A 20,233-nucleotide genomic window follows, 5' to 3' on the forward strand; every position below is an offset into this window, starting at 1 on the left:
AAAAGAAGATGCACATCAACCTTCTGGAATTGATGGCAATCTTCATGGCAATGAAGGCTTTCAAAGTACACTTGTGCAACAAAGTAGTGTTGACCCGGACGGACAACATGACTGCCATGTACTACATTCAAAAGCAGGGAGGTACACACTCTCCACAGTTGTCTCATCTGGCTCTGAGCATGTGGAAGTGGGCCATTCAGAGGAACATCTTCCTCATGGCGGACCACCTCCCGGGCAGGGACAACCAGATGGCGGATCTGCTCAGCAGACACAGCCACCAAATGCACGAGTGGGAGATACACCCATCAGTACTCCAACCATACTTCCAACAGTGGGGTCATCCACAAATAGACCTGTTCGCCACAAGGGAAAACGCAAAATGCCGAAGCTTCGCAAGCAGGTTCCCACATCCACAGTCACAGGGCAATGCGATATGGATGAACTGGTCAGGCAGATTTGCGTACGCTTTTCCCCGAGCACCTCTAATACCGCTAGTGGCACGCAAACTGAGGCAGCACTCAATGACACTCATCCTGGTTGCTCCAATGTGGGCCCGCCAACCATGGTACACCACGTTTCTAGAACTATCCGTGGTACCGCATCAAAGGCTGCGCCTCACACCCAGGCTTTTGATGCAGAGCCATGGCGACATTCAGCATCACTATCCGCAACAGCTCAACCTGGCGATCTGGCTCCTGAAGTGTTAGAATTTGGCTACCTCAACTTGCCGCCAGAATGTATGAATATCATCAAGGAGGCAAGACGGCTCACGACCAGAGCATGCTGTGCGGCTAAATGGAAAAAGTTTGCCATTTACTGCAACAACAATGACATTAACCCTCTGGATGCATCTATTCAAAACATTATCTGCTATTTGTTGCACTTATACAGGTGCAATCTGGCATACAGTTCCATTTGTATACATTTATCCGTAATAGCAGCTTATCTTCAAAACAGGCAGCACCTGTCACTATTCAGAGTGCCTGCCATTAAAGCTTTTCTGGAGGGACTTAAAAGAGTGATCCCTCCCAGACACCCACCTTCACCAGTCTGGAACCTGAATGTAGTCCTCACCAGATTGATGGGACCACCTTTTGAACCTCTACAGTCTTTTGAGATTCAATTTCTGACCTGGAAAGTTGCTTTCCTAGTAGCCATTACCTCACTAAGAAGAGTTAGTGAACTCCAGGCACTAACCATTCAAGAGCCATTCATACAGGTCCATGCAAATAGAGTTGTACTACGCACCAACCCTACATTTATGCCTAAAGTAATTTTACAGTTCCACATTAACCAAACCATAGAACTGCCAGTTTTCTTTCCTAATCCTGAAAATGTCGCGGAAAGATCCCTACACACGTTAGATGTCAAAAGGGCTCTAATGTACTATATAGACCGAACTAAGGATTTTAGAAAAACAAAACAGCTTTTTGTTGCATTTTCTCCACAACACAAGGGCAACCCCATTGCCAAGTCAGGGATAGCCAGATGGATCGTTAAATGCATACAGATCTGCTATGCTAAGGCTAAACGCACACTAACCATTCCACCAAGAGCACACTCCACACGTAAGTTAGGAGCGTCCATGGCTTTCCTAGGCAATATTCCTTTAGAAGAGATATGTAAGGCAGCCACATGGTCCACCACACACACATTTACGAAGCACTGCTGCGTAGATGTGCATTCTAAACAGCAAGCAGCTGTAGGACAGGCTGTTCTCAAAACTCTTTTTCAGACTACTGCAGCTGGCACGGGCAGCCGCCGCTAACAGGAGGGACTGCTATGTAATCTATGCACAGATATGAATTCATAGTATCAAGAAAGAGGGTAAACCCAATAAAGTCACTGGGACCTGGGTGTCTAGCGTTAAGAAGAGGGGGTCCCAGTAAGGAGAAAGTATTTATTTAGAGACAATTCAGAAATAAAGCAACTGAGAAAGTAAATGCATCTATAATGTTTTAATCACATTATAGGAAAAGGTAATCAAAACCAATTTAACAATTGACAGTTGTATTGGTGCCCCTGGGGGTAGGGAGGACGTGCAGTTGTGAGGATAGTGTAAGGGGGGATAGTGATAATAAAACACGTATTCATCAAACAGTAGTAATAATTCAATGTCTGATAGGCAATGGAATGATCATAAATCAACATACATGTTCAAAAAGCACATGCCTCAATGTCCATACTATGCAGAAATTATGGGTAGGAGGAGGCTGTGCAAAAGGGGGTGAAGAAGTCGACGTTTCGACCCAAACAGAGCAGGTATCAGTGAAATCCTTGCATGAGGGTCTTCATCAGGACGAGAAGGGTAACTGGGCAAACAACCTGAATAAATCAGAGTTGTATAAGAATCAGTGGAAGAATCGATACTGAGCATTCAATTTTGGAAAGTACCATTATCCCGAAGGAATAAGGTGAAAACGATCCGGGCACTGGAGTGGAGGGGACAGCTTTACGTATCGAATTAATGTGTCCCCAGATGCAGGATTACGTCCGATTCAATCGGGATATTTATCCAGTCAGTTCGTAATTCAGTGCGAGTCAAGCGTCTCCCTCGGCTTCCTCAAACCGAATATGCTACTTACCAGTATACATCTGTTCTTGGCATGTAGGGCTGCTGACATTCATATCGCCCGCCCTCCTCCCTGGCGCCTGTAGCAGCTGTAGCATTCAGAATTACTATATAGCATGGACATCACTCACTGTATTACACTCCATCTCTGCCACAATGGCAAAAAACAATCTAAGGATGGAAGGGATGCCCATGCGCACTGTAGTCCAGGGGAGCAGCCACCTATCTCGTGATACTTCAAAGACTCTTCCAGGACAACAATGTGCAATCATCCGGACCCAACACTATGCGGCGATCTATGCACAGATATGAATGTCAGCAGGCCTACATGCCAAGAACAGATGCATACTGGTAAGTAGCATATTCGCTACCAGACTTGCACTGAAGTCTCATATAATAGTTGCCCCAGAACAGGCGGATTTATACCTTCTAGGAATCTATCTTATAACATACGTACTGTGTTTGGCACAATGCAGCACGTTCGGCAGGAGAATAAAGCGGTCGCTGTTTTCCTGGATATGGAAAAAGCATTTGATTCGGTGGAGTGGGCGTTTATGGAACAGGTACTGACAAGAATGGGGCTGGGGGCGTTTTTTTTTTACAGCTGTTAGGGACCTTAGACTATAAGCCTACAGCCCACATACGCATAGGTGACCTGGTCAGGGATTCCTTTCCTATTTCCAGAGATACAAGGCTGCCACCTGTGACCGCTGCTATATGTCCTGGTGGCGGAACCTTTGGCTTGCTCAATGCGGGAATATCACGGCAATGAATGTATTGGATTCCCAACGTGCAAGATAGTTGTCTACCTACGCAGATGATACGCTGCTGTATGTGCGTGACCCTGAAAACAACTTGTCCACAATCATTAGAGAGGTTGTTCACTTTGGGTCGTTGTCGTGGTTGAAGGTCAACTTGGCAAAGTCTCTTGTGTTCCCACTTACCCCGGCCACCATTGAATTCGATATGGAATACCCTCTGCAATGGACTTCTGACTCGGTTTGATATTTAGGCATCAGGCTCCACACAGACTCAGAGTTGGTATTAATAGAGAACTATGGCATGGCCATCGTCAACTGGAGGATGACGTGGTGCTATGGTGTTGTCTGCCACTGTCCCTCATGGGATGGATTTCTATCATGAAAATGGTGGTCCTACCTCGGCTGCTATTCCTTTTTACGAACATACCCATAGTGCTCCCGCACTCTTTTTTCCATAGGCTTAGACAGTCCATTATAAAGCTGGCTTGGACCGGTAAGCAGCCGAGGGTACAGTGGGGCGTCCTCACACTTCCGTACCACTTGGGCGGTCTGGGCGTGCCGGATTTTGAATTGTACTACAGGGCAGCACAGGGCTCTCACCTGCACGCCTGGAGACATGGGAGGCTGACATCCCTTTCCTACGTATGGAGAGACTGTTTGCCGAACCGACTCCATTGCCGGCAATGATTTCTGAGGCAGTAGACCGCAGAACGGGCATTTTAGATTCCTTAAACTCTATTAGGCATGCATGGCACTGGCTACTGCACAATCAGGCTGGCGCCTTGCTGTATTCCCCAGTAATGCCAATAGAGTGGATGAGACAGCTGGGACCATGTACCGAAAGAGGGGTGACTCAGGCACTACATGCATTGAACATTAAGGTGGCAGGGGACCTCTTTTTGGACGGGTGGGTCTGGACCTTAGAGCAAATTAAGGGGACTACGGATGAAGGCACACTCTTGAGTAAATTTCAATTTCACAGGGTACGCGGGCCCTTAAGGCACTGCTTGGTGATGATATGGAATAGCGTCAGGAGGTTCGGGAGCTAACGCATGTAATTAAGACTAAGTCCCCCGGAAGATGATCACTTCTCTCTACAAGATCGCCATGTCCCATACGGAGCATAAATACACGGCGGCCAGACTGGCATAGCAGCGGGACTTGAATATCCAGCTGGAGGACTCCAAGTGGTCCTACTGTTGTATGAATACCAGGAAAATATCACTACACGGTAGCCACAGGCTGGTTCACTTCAAGTTCCTTAATAGGACCTACTATACCCCTGAGACTATACAGATATGGCTTGCGTGAGGATGCTAACTGTGAGAGATGCCTGTCTACACCAACTGATTTTTTACACTTAGCCTGGCAATGCTCCTGAATATCTTCCTACTGGGAGGATGTATTCAGGGAACTGGGTAGAGTGGTGGATACAGTTCTCACACCAGACCCAATGATGGCGCTTCTGAGGTACACCAAATCTTTGCCTAAGGCTATGCGTAGGCTGGTTGACATGGGGCTTCTAATGGCCAAGTGAAGGGTTGCAATGTGTTGGATGAGGGGTCCAGTACCAACGCTGCGGCAATGGTCCCGAGATATGAGTCTGAAAGTATAGCGAGATGCTTCCTCCTAGGAGTCGCCCGAAGAACCTTTGGGTATTGTATAATGCATACGTGCTTAATGTTTCGAGTGACCAAGTGGACGAGACAGGTGTGAAGCTGAGGCGGGCGGGATCTCTCTAGCTCCTCCCTACGTTGCATGATGTGACACGGGTATACGTGTTGTACTATGGAGCCATGTTAAGAGGAATTGCTGTGTGTAAGTGGCGCTGGGATTTGGCGTACGCCATGGGTAAAAGGCCTGGAAGTTCGCTGGGGCAACATGGAATTGTGGGGTACACTTGAATACCAAGTTTGGAGAACCTCTGACAGTCCGCCTGTCGCTAGGATTCTGAAATTTGCTGACTGACGCCGCCTGCCCGGACTGGGTTGTTGGCCATATTGGCTGTGTTAGTTGTTTGGTAAGCACACAATGTGAAACTGCAAAAATGAGAGTGTGGGATTGTACCATGTCATGCTGTTGTTTTCTGCCTCAATAAAAATTCAAAAATATATGAAAAACAATTTTTTTTAAGTTTAGGAAGCATCAATGGTCCTATCTGGTAGTGCAATACAGGGTGAAAGTCACAAGTTCAGGCTGACCAAGATGGAGTGCAGTCCATAATATAGAGATACTAGGTTAGTCCAGCTGAAAAAATTACCTTCTAAATACTTGTGTGAAGAGTTTGCGGTGGAGGAGACCACGAGGATCAGGGAGAGTGTTGTGGATGGTCGTCAATGTAGCGTGAAGATCATGTCCGGTGTTGCAGAAGGTTGTTGATAGACACTTTCGCATTGATGGTTACCACGGGCTGTCGACGCTGTAGCTCAAAGTGTAGATCTTGTGATGCTGGTTGTGACTGACGATCGCTGTAGTGCGTACAGAGCCCAGCATACCTTTCCGCTCTGTACCCGAGCGCCCCAGCCCGGGTACCGATGAACTGTTTTACTTACCTGACCTGTGAGATTCAATATTTAAAAAAGTTCTTGATAACAAAATTCTTGGTATCTAAATTTATATAAAACAAGACTTATTTTTCTAAATTGGTCTAGGAGTTATTCTTGAGTGTTTCTCATTTATTGCCTCTTAGAGTACTACAAATTCTTAGCTCTACCCTCCAAAAGTCCTAAGCTGCTCGCGCACACTACCTCAAAAGAGAGCATTTTTGTCTCTGTAAACCAATAAGGGTTGCCTGATCTCTTTACACAGTGCACATCATTTTGATCCACTATGTCAAGAGCCAGCTTCCTACAGTTAAGATAAGAAAATGCCAACTGTCTAAAAGTAGCATTTTCAGAACTGCGACTTAAAATCAGACTTTACCATCAAAGATTGTTTTAAATTATAATTCCTCGGACACCAAGCATGACATTTCCGCTCGCCCCAAAACAAAAGACATCACTCTTGCAGTAGTGTAATATGAATTTGAAAGTTACAGGGCACATAAAACTTAAAAGTACATGTCCAACCTTTTAAATAAAACGTAACCTGCCCTATGGGCAGTTCAGGCTAACCCTAGGGTGGCATTACTATATTGAAGGGGAAGATTTAGGCACAGCAAAGGGTTTTTTCCCCAGGGTGGAATGGCAGTTTAAAACGGCCCTTTCAGGCTGCAATGGCAGCCTGAGACATGTTCAAAAGGGCTATGTAAGTGGTTGGCACAGTAAGTGCTGAAGACCACTGGTAGCATTTCATTTACTGGCCCTGGTACACATAGTACCACTTACTAGGGACTTATAGGTAAATTAAATGTGCTAATATGGAATAAGCCAATTTTATCATGTTTAAATGAAAGAGCACAAGCGTGCACAGAGTCCCAAAAGCCAACAAAATGGGTTTAGCAACAGGAGGGGTGAAGGCATAAAGTTTGGGAGTGACCCAAATTTGGGCCAGGTCCAACATTGACCAACAAGACAAAGTCACACCTGAGTACTTCACAGCGGTCCCATTAAAAAGGCCTCTCATGGACACTCATTCAATACCAATGCCTTAAGTATTTCCTAAATATGTCATTTTCAGATATAAGTGAAGCTGCAATGTGGTATAGTGCTGTAGATTCACACGCACTCTCCCACCTTCCTGAATGCTAGCTCACACCACAGTGTGTTCGAGGCATTTGAGCTGCAGATTGCACACTATGCATAGATTGCCACCTAGTGTTGGGCCCGGATGTTTGCAGTTTGTTTTGTAGAAAAGTCTTGGGAAGTCACGGGATAGGTGACTCCTCCTTTGGATGATACTGCGCATGGTCATCGGCTCCATCCCCAGATTGTTTTTTTCCGCCACCGGGCTCGGATGGGTTTCCAGCGCTCCGTGTTGAAACCGAATCCTTTCGGCGCGCAATCCTCACCAACTTTCAGAAAATAAGTTTCGAACGCTTCTCCACTCGACGCTATTCTTCGACGTCCGATACTTCGATTCCGGTCGTCGTCGACGACCTTCGGGCCTAACTAGGCCTCAACTCCAGCTCATGTAAAGGACGCCATTCAAAAAGCGTCCTCAATGTGGGTCGAAGTTTCCCCACACCGACCTTCACGAGGTGTGTAACCTCTGTCCTTTCTCCGGAGCACGAGGCAAGGGACTGTTAAGCTTGTGCCTCTTTCCGCTCCAAAAAGACTATCCGGGACCGAAGAGCGAGAAGAACAATGGCTCAATCTTCATCCTCCATTCCGGACGACATCTTTGAGGAAGGCGTCAACGTCCCAGAACAAGACGCCGACAGCGGTTCCGAACATGAAGAAGATTTGGATGTCGAGGACGTCACTCCAGCGCAACGGGTCGTAAGTAAGACCGTCGACCCCAACCCTTCCTCGACACACCCAAAGAAGGCCCAGGTTACACCCTTCGCTTCTACTGCCCCACCTTCGGGCCCAGCAAAGAAGCCAATTAAGCCTTCGGGCGACTCGGGCTCGAGTCAGCCTTCCCATGGTGCCAGCGCCAACTTACCGCACCGAAAAAGACAGACACCGGCTACGCCCAAGCCATCGGCGCTGAAACCCACAACTCCTTCGGCACCGAAACCCAGGTCGGAACCAAGCAAAGCTTCGGATAAAAAAAAAACGCCGGAACCGAAAAAAGCATTGGATCCAAAGAAACCACTGGATCCAAAAACAACACCCGACCCGAAAAAACGTTCGGAACCGAAAAAACGTTCGGAGCCGAGAAAGACCCCTGCTTCCCTGACAAAGGAGATTGTCAAAAAACCAAAGCAAGACGCTTCGGTGCCGAAACCTTCCACAGCACCAAAAGATCGGCCTTCGGCAGAGGACTTATATTTTCCGGACCCTGCCCAAAAATCTCTGGCTAAGGACCCAATAACTGGACAGCATTCCCCTGCATCCTCTCATAGAGATGATAGTTCTGATGATATGGGGGGTAACAGGACTGATCCAGACATCACCTAAAGGATCACCTGACCCATGGGATGATTACACCACTCCAGATGTCCCAAATGTCCCTCAGGATGACTTATACCCCTCACGGCCTTCCCCACCTGAAGAGACTATAGTGTTTAACAAATTAATACATAGAGCTGCACAATATCACGGGGTGGACATGCATACAGACCCTGTAGACGAGGACTTCCTGATGGATACCTTTGATAACGCACAAAGGTCAGCATCCATCTTACCAATGCTCAAAGGGGTAATTAAACACGCTGCTGAAGTCTTTAAAGAACCTGTTAGAACTAGAATAATTAATCCCCGTATATAGAAGAAATATAAAGCCCCCCCTTCAGACCCAGAATACATTAAGGGGCCAGTACCACCAGACTCACTTGTAGTTTCCAACGCACGCAAGAGAGCTAACTAGCAAACATCAGGTGATGCTGCCCCACCAGATAAAGAGTCTAAGTTACTAGATGCATCAGGGAAGAGAACTGCGTCTCAAGCAGCAAACATCTGGCGTATCGCCAACACACAAGCATTGCTAGCCAGATGTGATAGGGCAAATTATGGCGGATTAGAGTCAATAATGAGACACCACCCTGATAAGTACAGGGATAGGGCACATGAACTCATCCAAGAGGGTAAAAACATTGCAAATACCTCCATCAGATGTACACTTGACGCAGCGGATACTGCGTCTAGGGTAGTTAATACCAGCGTCTTGCTACGCAGACATGCCTGGCTACGTATATCAGGATTCAAACCAGAGGTACAAAATGCCATTCTAAATCAACCTTTCGGTGAGCAACACCTATTTGGACCCAACGAGGATGTATCTCTTGAAAAAATGAAAAAAGATACTGACACCGCCAAATCTATGGGAGCCCTGCAGTCGCAGGCTCCCAGACGTTCATTTTGCCGCTCATCCTATAGAGGTGCCACCAGAGGATATTCCTCAGACACAGCCTGTGCCTCATACAAAGCCCCCACACAATCCACTTACGGCAAGGGCTACCAAAGGGGTGGGTATAGGGGTAACAATAACAAGGGCAGAGGTAAAAATAACAATTCCCGCTCTGCCTCCACCCCTGCCCAATGACTCCCTTCCCCTTCCCTCTCCACTCCGGTCGGGGGAAGACTCCAACAGTACCTGCCAGCCTGGGAAACCATCACATCAGACAGGTGGGTGTTACAAAAATATTCAATCTGGTTACTGTCTGGAACTACAATCTACCCCCCCAAGCATACCACCCAGGCAGCGTCCAATGTCACAGGAACATTTAACATTGCTCAGACAGGAGGTAATATCCCTCTTGCAGAAAGATGCAATAGAGATAGTTCCAAAACACCAGGAAATCAAAGGAGTATACTCACTGTATTTCCTAATACCAAAAAAGGACGGATCTCTGAGACCCATCCTAGACCTCAGACCTCTAAACATTTACATTCAGTCGGACCATTTCCATATGGTCACACTTCAACAGGTCCTTCCACTACTGGGACTAAACGACTTCCTTGCCACTTTAGATCTCAAGGACGCCTACTTCCATATTCCCATCCACGCAGCGCACAGAAAATATCTCAGATTTGTGCTAGACGGGCAGCACTACCAGTTCAAAGTGCTCCTATTCGGAGTCACAACAGCGCCAAGGGTGTTTACCAAATGCCTAGCCATGGTAGCAGCACACTTAAGAAGACAACGCATTCATGTCTTCCCATATCTGGACGACTGGCTCATAAAAGCCAGCTCATACAGCCAGTGTGTACAACACACTCACGCTACCATTCAACTGCTTCATGACTTGGGATTCACAGTAAATCCCACCAAGTCGCATCTACAACCCTCACATATACAACAGTATCTCGGCACTACAATAAACACCCAGTTAACACTAGCGTATCCCTCTCCAGCAAGGATAACAAGTGTACAAACTCTTCTAACAAAATTCAAGCCGCAACACTCACTACCAGCTCGAGTGTTCATGCAGCTCATAGGAATGATGGCATCTTGCATATTCATAGTTCCTCGTGCAAGATTGCAAATGCGTCCACTTCAAGAGTACCTAGAACGCCAATGGAACCAGGCTCAAGGTCAACTAACAGACCAAGTGTTGTTGGACGGTCTGACTCATCGTTCTCTGCAATGGTGGAACACTAAAAATCTTTCCAAAGGGCGACCGTTTCTAGAGCCAGTTCCTCAAGCAGTCTTAACAGCGGACGCATCTCTCAGTTAGCACAGCAGATATGGAGATGGGATATACCACTAAAGATCTTCCTATTAGCCCAACACGTCCCAGGAGTACAAAACATCATGGTAGATCTGTTAAGTCAACAAACTCTATAAATCCACGAATGGGAACTTCATCCACAAGTTCTTCATCTGTTCTTTCAAATGTGTGGACAACCTCAAATAGACCTCCTTGCCGCCCACGAAAACGCAAAATGCATAAACTTTGTCGCCAGATACCCACACCCATTGTCCAAAGGCAATGTGATATGGATGAACTGGTCAAAACTATTTGCGCACGCTTTTCCTCCTCTCCCACTAATTCCATTAGTGGTGCGCAAACTACAGCAACATTCCCTAACGCTCATCCTGATCGCTCCAACTTGGGCCAGACAACCGTGGTACACCACGCTGTTGCAAATGTCTGTAGTACCACACCAAAAACTAAACCTATCTCCATACCTATTAAATCAGAACCGTGGAGAGATCAGGCACCCGGACCCAGCTCAGCTCAGCTCAACCAAGCGATCTGGCTCCTGAGGTCATAGTTTGGTTACCACAACCTTCCCCCAGACCTTATGAACGTTATCAAAGAAGCTAGATGCTCCACCACTGGAGCATGTTATGCTGCTAAGTGGAAAAGGTTTGTCATATACTGCCAAAACAACCAAATTGTTCCTTTAGACACATCATTGGATATTTACTGCACCTTCCAAAGTGTAACTTCGCCTACACGTCTATCAGATTACCCCTTGCAGCTATTGCAGCATACTTGCAAAATAGACAACATCTATCTCTTTTTAGAGTGCCAGCTATTAAAGCTTTCATTGAAGGACTCAAAAGAATAATTCCTCCCAGAACACCACCCGCACCAGTGTGGAATCTAAATGTAGTTCTCACAAGGTTAATGGGACCTCCCTTCGAACCACTACATAAATGCGAATTGCAATTTCTAACCTGGAAAATAGCTTTCCTAGTAGCCATTACGTCTCTCAATCGGGTTAGTGAACTACAAGCATTTACCATTCAAGAACCCTTTCTGCAAATGCATCATAACAAAATGGTTCTTTGTACTAATCCAAAATTCCTTCCAAAAGTCATTTCCCCTTTTCATCTAAATCAATCTGTTGAGCTGCCCGTGTTTTTCTCGCAGCCTCAAACAGTCGCAGAAAGAGCTCTACACACTTTAGTTGTCAAGAGAGCATTACTGTACTACATTGAGAGAACACAAACTTTTCGTAAGACAAAACAACTTTTTGTGTCTTTCTCACCGCCACATAAAGGCAATCCCATTTCGAAGTCAGGGATCGCTAGGTGGATTGTTAAATGTATACAAATATGTTATCAAAAAGCTAAACGCACATTAACAATCCCACCAAAAGCCCAGGAAAATAGGGGCTTCAATGGCATTCTTAGGGAACATTCCCCTAGATGACATATGCAAGGCAGCCACGTGGGCTACACCGCACACATTCACAAAGCATTACTGTGTAGATGTGTAAGCTAAACAACAAGCCACTGTGGCCAGGCTGTACTAAAAACTCTGTTTCAAACCACTGCAACAGATACGGGTGGGAACTGCTATGTAATCTATGCATAGTGTGCAATCTGCAGCTCTGTATGCCAAGAACAGATGCATACTGGTAAGTAGCATTTTCCTTCTCAAAGTAATTCAGTAGTACACAAATCCTGTCCTGCTTAACCTACATACTCTCTCCCTTAAGGGACAATAGCTTCTTAGGTGAAGTCTATGTCCTAGGACGCTGCAGGTTTTGGGTGACATATCAAGAGTTACCTTGGAGCTAAAACCTCTACATTGAACAAAAAAAACTTGCAGTGACAAACACCAAAAACTAGATGGCAGGAGATGGCAAGGCTGAGAATCTTTAGCACAGCAAACTGACTAACAGGTAAAAAAGTTTTTTGTGATCATCATTTTGCTGACCGAAAACCCTTTCACCATCAGAATCAACTTCCACTCCTGCATGTTCGAATTCACCGAATGAATGTGAGTTGACTGTCTGAAACTCAACACTGACAAGACGGAGGTCCTCATCTTCGAGAAGCACACCTCGATCTGGAACAACGCATGGTGCCCAGCTAGTCTTAGCCCACCACCGGCCCCAACAGACCATGCCCGCAACCTCGGCATCATTCTAAACAGTAAACTCTCAATAGAAAAACAAGTCAACGCAGTCTCATCAGCCTGCTTTCGCCTCCTCCGCATGCTTCACAAGATCTTCAGGTGGTTCCCAATGAACACCTAAAGTACTGTTACACAGGCCCTCTTACCAGCAGGCTGGACTACGGAAACGGTCTTCACGCAGGATTTACATGAAGAGACTGCAGACAATACAGAACTCAGCAGCAAGACTCATCCTCGATTACCCAGAAGCAACCACATCGCACTCCACCTCTAGAAACTACACTGGCTCTTGATAAAGAAGAGATGCCAGTTAAAGATGATTACCCACACCGACAAAGCTCTAAACAACAAAGGACCAACATGCCTTAACAAATAACTGACCTTCCACCAACCAACCAGACGCCTTCAATCTGCCTCCTTATTCCTCGCAGACACTTCCTGGATCCACCGAGCCTAACCAGGAGGATAAGGTTTCACAACCACCCATCAGAGAAAAGAGAGGGGAAAAAAGGATGCACTTTCCGACTCCAACCACTAGATGGCTGGAAATAAGAACAGTTTGTGATTCTAAAAGAGACCTTCTGCAAAACTGTTGCTACAGTTAAGTAACTAGTTTATTATCCCTCGCAGACACTTCCTGGATCCACCAAGCCAAAAGTCAAGGATTCGCCTCCTCGAACCTGGCAGCCAAGATATGGAACTCCCTTCCCCTGCACCTAAAGACTACCCCATCACTCCATCAATTCAGAAGAGATCTCGAGGCCTGGATGCCTGAATGAGATATGACCGGCAGTGGCCACAAGCACCTCAAGACCCTAACGGGTGATTTGCTGCTCCATATAAATGATTGATTTTTTCCTCCTAATAATTGCTATTCTGAATCAAGACTCTATGGGCAATGAATTTCAGAAGAAGAATAAAGTTACCTGTAACTGCAGTTTTCCAGTATTAACTTTCATAGATTAACATGTGACTGTTAGATCTGGGGGTCTCTAGTTGGCAATAGTATTCACCTTTGTCCAAATAGGGACCCTTACTTCGAAGTCAGGATAACGGGATTACACTCCTTAATAACCCCTGCTCACCCCCTTGGTAGCTTGGCACGAGCAGACAGGCTTATCTCAGAGGCAATGTGTTAAGCATTTGTGAATATACACAGTAAAATAAGTATTGTTTATATAGACTTAAACACAAGACCAAAAACTGCAAAAATCCACAATACTATACTTAAGGTTACTTAAAAGATGATTAAAGTCAGAATTCCCAGCAAGGAAATTCAGGAGGGAGCTGGAGGTGAAGTCTTTTGTCCTTGAGACTTCAACAGGAGGCAAGCACAGTTCAAGCCCTTGGAGAATATTCTGTAGATAAAAGTCCTTTCAAAGTTCCTTCTCCTTTCCCTTGGCAGTAAAGCAACCACTGCAGACTAACTCAGCAAACAGCACACTGGCAGAGGGGCAGTGCAACTCCTGCTGCTTCCTTGGATCTTCTCCTTGGCAGAAAGGTTTCTTGTTCCAGAAGTGATCTAATTTCTTGGGATCAGGGTCCCAATATTTATACCCCAAAATCCTTTGTTCTCTAAAGGCAGGCCTATGCCTAGTCCAAACCAACTCCTGAGCACTTTGTTTACATGACTCTCTTCTTCCTTTCACAGTGCAGGGCAGAGACATCAGACAAGCCACAGGGGGTGGAGCCAGCATTGTAGAGGGAAGGCCCAGCCTTATTCAGGTGCCAGGTGCAACTCCTCCCTCCCATCTAGATGCAGATCTCTCTATTCACCACCAGGCTTCCCCAGCCTGTCTCCTGGAATTCCCCAGCCCTGTCACTCACAAACCCAGACAAGGAATACACAACCCAGCAGAGGCAGGCTCAAAAGGTTAGGCAGCAAATACCTACTTTCTAAAAGTGGTATTAGCAAACACAGAATATTAAAATAAACTTTACTAAAAGATGTATTTTATTATTCTGAGTTCAGGCATACTAAATTCGAATTTCTACCATGTTCCCTGAGTCAGTTAGGATTATAAGCATGTAATAATCTAGCTGCTCATTCTGGCCTATGAGAACAGGTAGCCTTCAATAGTAAAAACCGAAAATGGCTGGAATTCATTATTAGAACATGCTACACACATCAGAGCATGTCCTACCTTATACTTACAATGCACCGTGCCCTTGAGCCTACCATAGGGGTGTTTAATATGAAGAAAAGGGAAGGTTTAGGGACTGGCAAGTGGGTGCACTTGGCCAAGTCGACATGGCAGTGCGAGACTGCACACAGGCCTTGCAATGGTAGGCCTGAGACACACTTTACAAGCTGCTTCAGTGGGTGGCACAACCAGTGCTGCAAGCCCACTAGCAGCATTTGATTTACAAGCCCCGGTCACACATGGTGCACTATACTAGGAGCTGACAGATAAATCAAATAACCCAATCATGGAATAGCCAATTAGTACATTAATTTAACGTAGGGAGCTCTTGTACTGTGGCACTGATTAGCAGTGACACAGTACCCAAAGCATTAATCCAGCAAAACATCAAAACAGAGGAGGCAATCCGGCAAAAATGGAAGGGAGTCTCACGCCAATGATGCCAGGTCTAACAGTGACCCACCATTGTTCTGATGCTTGTGTTGCAAATTATTAACTGTGGTGACCTTCAAAGTGTTGTGTAGTGCTTAACACATTGAATAATGTATGTTATCTTTTCTATAATCATATCATTCTGTTTAGTGCTGTATTAAAACGTGAGGATTCCTAGCAAAGCAGGAAATGGTTAAACCATGTGAATCCATAAAAGGTAGCCATGCTGTAGAACTGTATTTGAAGGGGATTACTTTGTATGTTACTTTGTATAGGTGGTTAACAAAACCAATGTTGCATCTATTGTAGCAGGCGAGCAGGGTCGTATATTATTACACCTGCTTGGCAATAAAATGTATTTTCACAATGTGGCAGTCTAAACTTTACAAATATGCGAAAATATTAGTGTGGGCAACTGACCTGTACATTGAGGCATCCAGAGATACAGGATATATTTATACACGAACATCTTTGGAAATCTCTACAGTAATCAGGTCCTGAATTTTACTTGAATGGTGAGGTTATTGGTCGTTCGAGTTTAAAATCAAGTCATATATTAACTTTTCAAATTTAGGTGCACATTGTACAATTAAAATAGTCCTTTATTATGTTTTATTTTTTCAATTACAGGGAAGCAGCGCGGGAGTGTCGGAGGAAGAAAAAGGAATATGTAAAGTGTCTAGAAAACAGAGTGGCTGTGCTTGAAAATCAAAACAAAACTTTAATTGAAGAGCTAAAAGCACTTAAGGACCTTTACTGCCACAAATCTGAATAATGTGGATGTTTTTAACTATTTCATCATGGAAGGTGGGATAGAGACTGGTTTGACCATAACCAGGCAAAGTAGACTTTTTATTTTCTACTCATTTTTCTACGTGTAAAACTGCCAGGAGGCACCAGCAGATTAATTCATCTGTGCATTTCCATTAAATTGTGAAAAAGATGCCTGGCCTCTACCTTTCCAGTGTGGCGTTTCAAAACCAACCAGGTCTGCAATCATGATTATGGCCGTCTGAAGCTCCTCACATCCCAGCACTCCTTTCCAACTGAGGCAGTTGACATTTTTGTAGAGGTTCTGTAATAAGGCATCTGTTACACGTTCTGGAAATTTGAACTCAAGTTGAGCATTGAACCGGGACGGAACGTTTCAATTTCTTACAAAAAGGTGTAAATAAAACATTGTGGTTAACATGGAACAATACCTGGCTAGATCGAAACATTTCAATGGTGACTAAAAAGTACACTGTTCGATGCACATATCCTTTAAAGCATTTACTTGGAGACTTTTACCAATGCCAGGACATGACAAACCACGTTATGAAAACTGAATCTTTTACTTTCTGGATATAGGAAACTTTCCTACACGGGTTTTGACTCTGAATGGTAAATAAGATAAGAAAATGTGGACCGTGGACTTGAGTTGCGTTTATAGTACTCAAAAATAAAATCAGAAAGTGATGAAAAAGTGTAGTTTTTCTAGGTCTCTGAAGATAAGAAAGTACCTGATGTCAGCCAAAGTACAGAAATAATAATGTGTTTGTTACTGGAGTGCAAGTGAAATGCAGTTAAAGATTTAAAGCACTCCCATTTTTACTCAGCAAGGTTTTTTATGAACTATTTGCCAGCATTACCTGTTACAAGATGCATGTCCTTTTTCCATACAAGTTTTCTGTTTAATATCTCCTTACTGAAAAATCTTTAAAGTTCTGTCACAGAATTGTCCAGACAACAATGATCATGCACATTGCGCAATCAACAAAGTTGGGCAGACTCCAAGTACGGCTCGAATCAAGAGGAAATGCTGTTTTGATTTTAGGAATTCCTGAAACATGCAGATTCAGAGATGTTTTGACAGTGCTAGCCAACTGGTTGTCTGTGTATACACGACATGTATATAATTTCCAATTGGTTAGATTAAATGTACCCCATGAAATGTTATTGGGATAGGGTTATATGTCTAACCAATGCCTTTTATGTTGATTTGCACAGTTCTGTGGTAATTATTGCAGCAGCTATTCTAATATCACAGTTTTCACAGATTAATGAACGGAGGGAGTTTATGCTGAAGGTATCAGGGCTATGCCACTGATGGGCTGTAATTCGCTCCCTCGATGAGCAGTGAAATAAATGTGATGTTGCACTGTCTTTTGGAGCAATATGTTGTGTGAGTATGTGTAAATACGAATGCAAATATGTGAATCAGGGCTTTTTATATCACACTAAATAATAGTCTCTCTTTGAGGGACGACTCCATCTACATGACATGTATGCCTACTATTGAACAAAATGGACAAATATAAACAATCACATCAGGTAATTCAAACAATAACCGTTTTTTCTTTATTTCTGTTGCCACCTTGTTTTACCTTCAGCTTTGAGTTTTTTTCCTGTCACCAGAATTCTTCAGTGGCAGTTTATGGTCATGATATTAGATTACCTGTGTGTGCAAGAGTTCATTAAAAAAAATTGACTATACAGTGTGTATTCAAGAAGTGGAGGAATTAGTTGGTAATAATATTCTGGAAAAATATACATTTTGACCAGTTTGTTCCGAATTTCAAGAGCATTATTACTAGGAAAGTTAATGCTTCAACTATTTGTATAGAACAGTGCTTAAACAGTCTCCTATAAAATATAGTGTCTCAAACACCTCGTGTATTTAGTCATATATGAATTTGTAGTGGGACGCTCAAATATTTTACTAATCATTTTGTTCTAATTGGCTGGAAGATATTATTAAGGACAGAGCATGGCAGGTGAACCGGAGTGGGTTTGACGTAGGTTACCAGTAGAGAAATCACTGGAACAGGCAACAACATTTTCATGGCGACATTGATTTTGTGCTGGAATATTTGGATTATTGTAATGAGTTTCTGGTTCAAATGTGGGTGTTGGTACATTCGACTTAATTTAAAGCACCTGTTAATCAAATCCCAGTTTCCTGGTGCCTTGCCTTCCTTTTATGCGAGTGTTTGTAGCATGTATTGCTGCTAACTTGCTTTTCACTATTGTGACTTTAAGTCTTGGGTTCAGAATATTCAAATTTGCTTACTTTGAAGACAGAGTTTCAGTTTCTAATATAACTCTTGATCATGTAGCTAAACTTGACAATGTATCATCATGCAAGTTCCGTTTCACCATCAATGACATTTGGTGCTCAGTCTTTGAAATTGAATTGTGACTAAAAAAGTAACATTTAATGCACCACAATCAAGAGTAGGTGATATAGAACTACTTAATCCTCTACTACGTGCGATCCAAAGAAAAACACGTAAACAACGTGTAGACAAACCCTGCATACTCACCTTTCAGGCTGTTTGAGAATGACTCATTGGGGGTTATGGAAATCAAAATACAACAGTTAGATTTTGCACTTGTCAATCGAATTTTGCAAACTCAAGTTGGCCTCAGGTTTGTAATTAATGCACTCCTCAAGCTGACAACAAAAGAAGTTGCTGGTCATGACAGTATTTCAAGTATAAATGGACTATACATAACTGCTGTGATCAAAAGTGGGCTTACTACACTCGTATAGTGTTCGAAAAGGAAGAAATTATCTTTGGGTTATATGATGTCAACAAAGACTGATATCGTCTTTCTGGTTGAAGGGTCTGAGTATGAGTTTGTTACAGGACCGCAGAGGCACAGACACTTAACCTGAGGTTAAAACAGAATGTATACCTCCACTTAAGGGTCACTCAACACACCCTCTAGTCTAAAGGGTCTTATCAGACTCATTCCAAGTCTCTACTCCAGTATCTGAAAGCCTGCCTTGAGGTATGAGATTTGGTCCTGAGAAGTAACTTCCGCACTAATGGACGATCACTTTCAAAACACAATCTCTGAAGGCAAACCACCTTTGATGCTGTCTTAAGAACCCTTTAAGCATTCCCCTACTCACACAGCATCTGTTGTCAGGAAAGCTGAATGATTACTCTCTGGAGCGGAGGAAGATGAATAGACAAGTGGGGTTGTCAACATCGCGAAATGGATCCTCAATCTAGTTCATGTACCTATTGCCACAAAAACCTCTAAGCAAACACAAGATAAACGAAGACCTCTGTTACTGCAAGAAATTTGCTCAAGAGTGTGCATAGAGGAAGTATCATTGAATCGGCAAGGACATGGGTCTGATCTGTGTACTTCTCATAAAAAGGAAAGTGCATTTCATGTAGTTTCTAGAACTGAGGATATTAAACTCCTTGCAGACTATACATTTAAAAATGACAATGTTACAGGACTTGATCTCTCTTCTACCTGAACAATGCCTGTTTCCATTTGATAATGCTGTCAAGTCATTTCAAATAACTTGGATTTATTGCATTAAATGGTGATCTGTTCACAGTTTTATCTCCTGGAGAGTTTCTTAAATGTCCTCCCTAGTTGCGTATCCTCTAGAATGTCCACTCCGGGGAAGACTGCTTGGCAACATGTTTATCCTACACAGAGAACATTTTCTAAGCTTCATCAGATTAGGTTCACTATCAGTATGAAAATGTCCATCTGCATCCTCTTCAGACCCAAAATGTGAGGGCATCCCAAAACACCCCTTTAGCTCAGGCTTTCCCAACAATGGAATACAGGGACTGATTCAAATTTTCCAGATATTGCAATCTCTGGTAATGAAAATGGGAATAATGCTTTTGGGTATCATGTTTGTGTGCATAGAGCTCATTCTCAATGTAATTCTACACATGCAGCTGTTACATATGTGTCTGGCATCCCAGTGGACAAAAGCAGCTGCAAATTGGGAATATTTATTGCTGACTTAAAGTGCAAACGACTTTGTTGTTACATGTGTAATCTCACAATAAGGCAATTCTTTGCAGATCCTTAGACCATGGACACTTCGGTTCAGGGATGAGGAGAATAATATTACTTATTTCACTGTTTATGTTAAACAGATCAGTGCAGAACAAGTGCTAGGTGTGTGAAAAAGGTAAAAAGCTGTATTTTTTGCCCT

At 43.9% G+C, this 20,233-nt stretch overlaps 1 protein-coding gene across 2 annotated transcripts in view; it reads left to right on the forward strand.

Annotated features, from left to right (window-relative positions):
* CREB1 (cAMP responsive element binding protein 1) overlaps nucleotides 1-19,614 on the forward strand; it is a 282,014-nt gene extending 262,400 nt beyond the window's left edge. For both annotated transcript variants that reach the window (XM_086955326.1, XM_086955325.1), the window contains one exon: nucleotides 15,901-19,614. In XM_086955326.1, the coding sequence (XP_086811452.1) occupies nucleotides 15,901-16,045 (145 nt within the window). In that variant the 3' untranslated portion in view covers nucleotides 16,046-19,614. The remainder of the gene's footprint in view (nucleotides 1-15,900) is intronic.
* Nucleotides 19,615-20,233: the final 619 nt, after the last annotated feature.

Source organism: Lissotriton vulgaris, chromosome 2_1 (assembly GCF_964263255.1).
Source record: "Lissotriton vulgaris chromosome 2_1, aLisVul1.2, whole genome shotgun sequence".
Lineage (NCBI taxonomy): Eukaryota > Metazoa > Chordata > Amphibia > Caudata > Salamandridae > Lissotriton > Lissotriton vulgaris.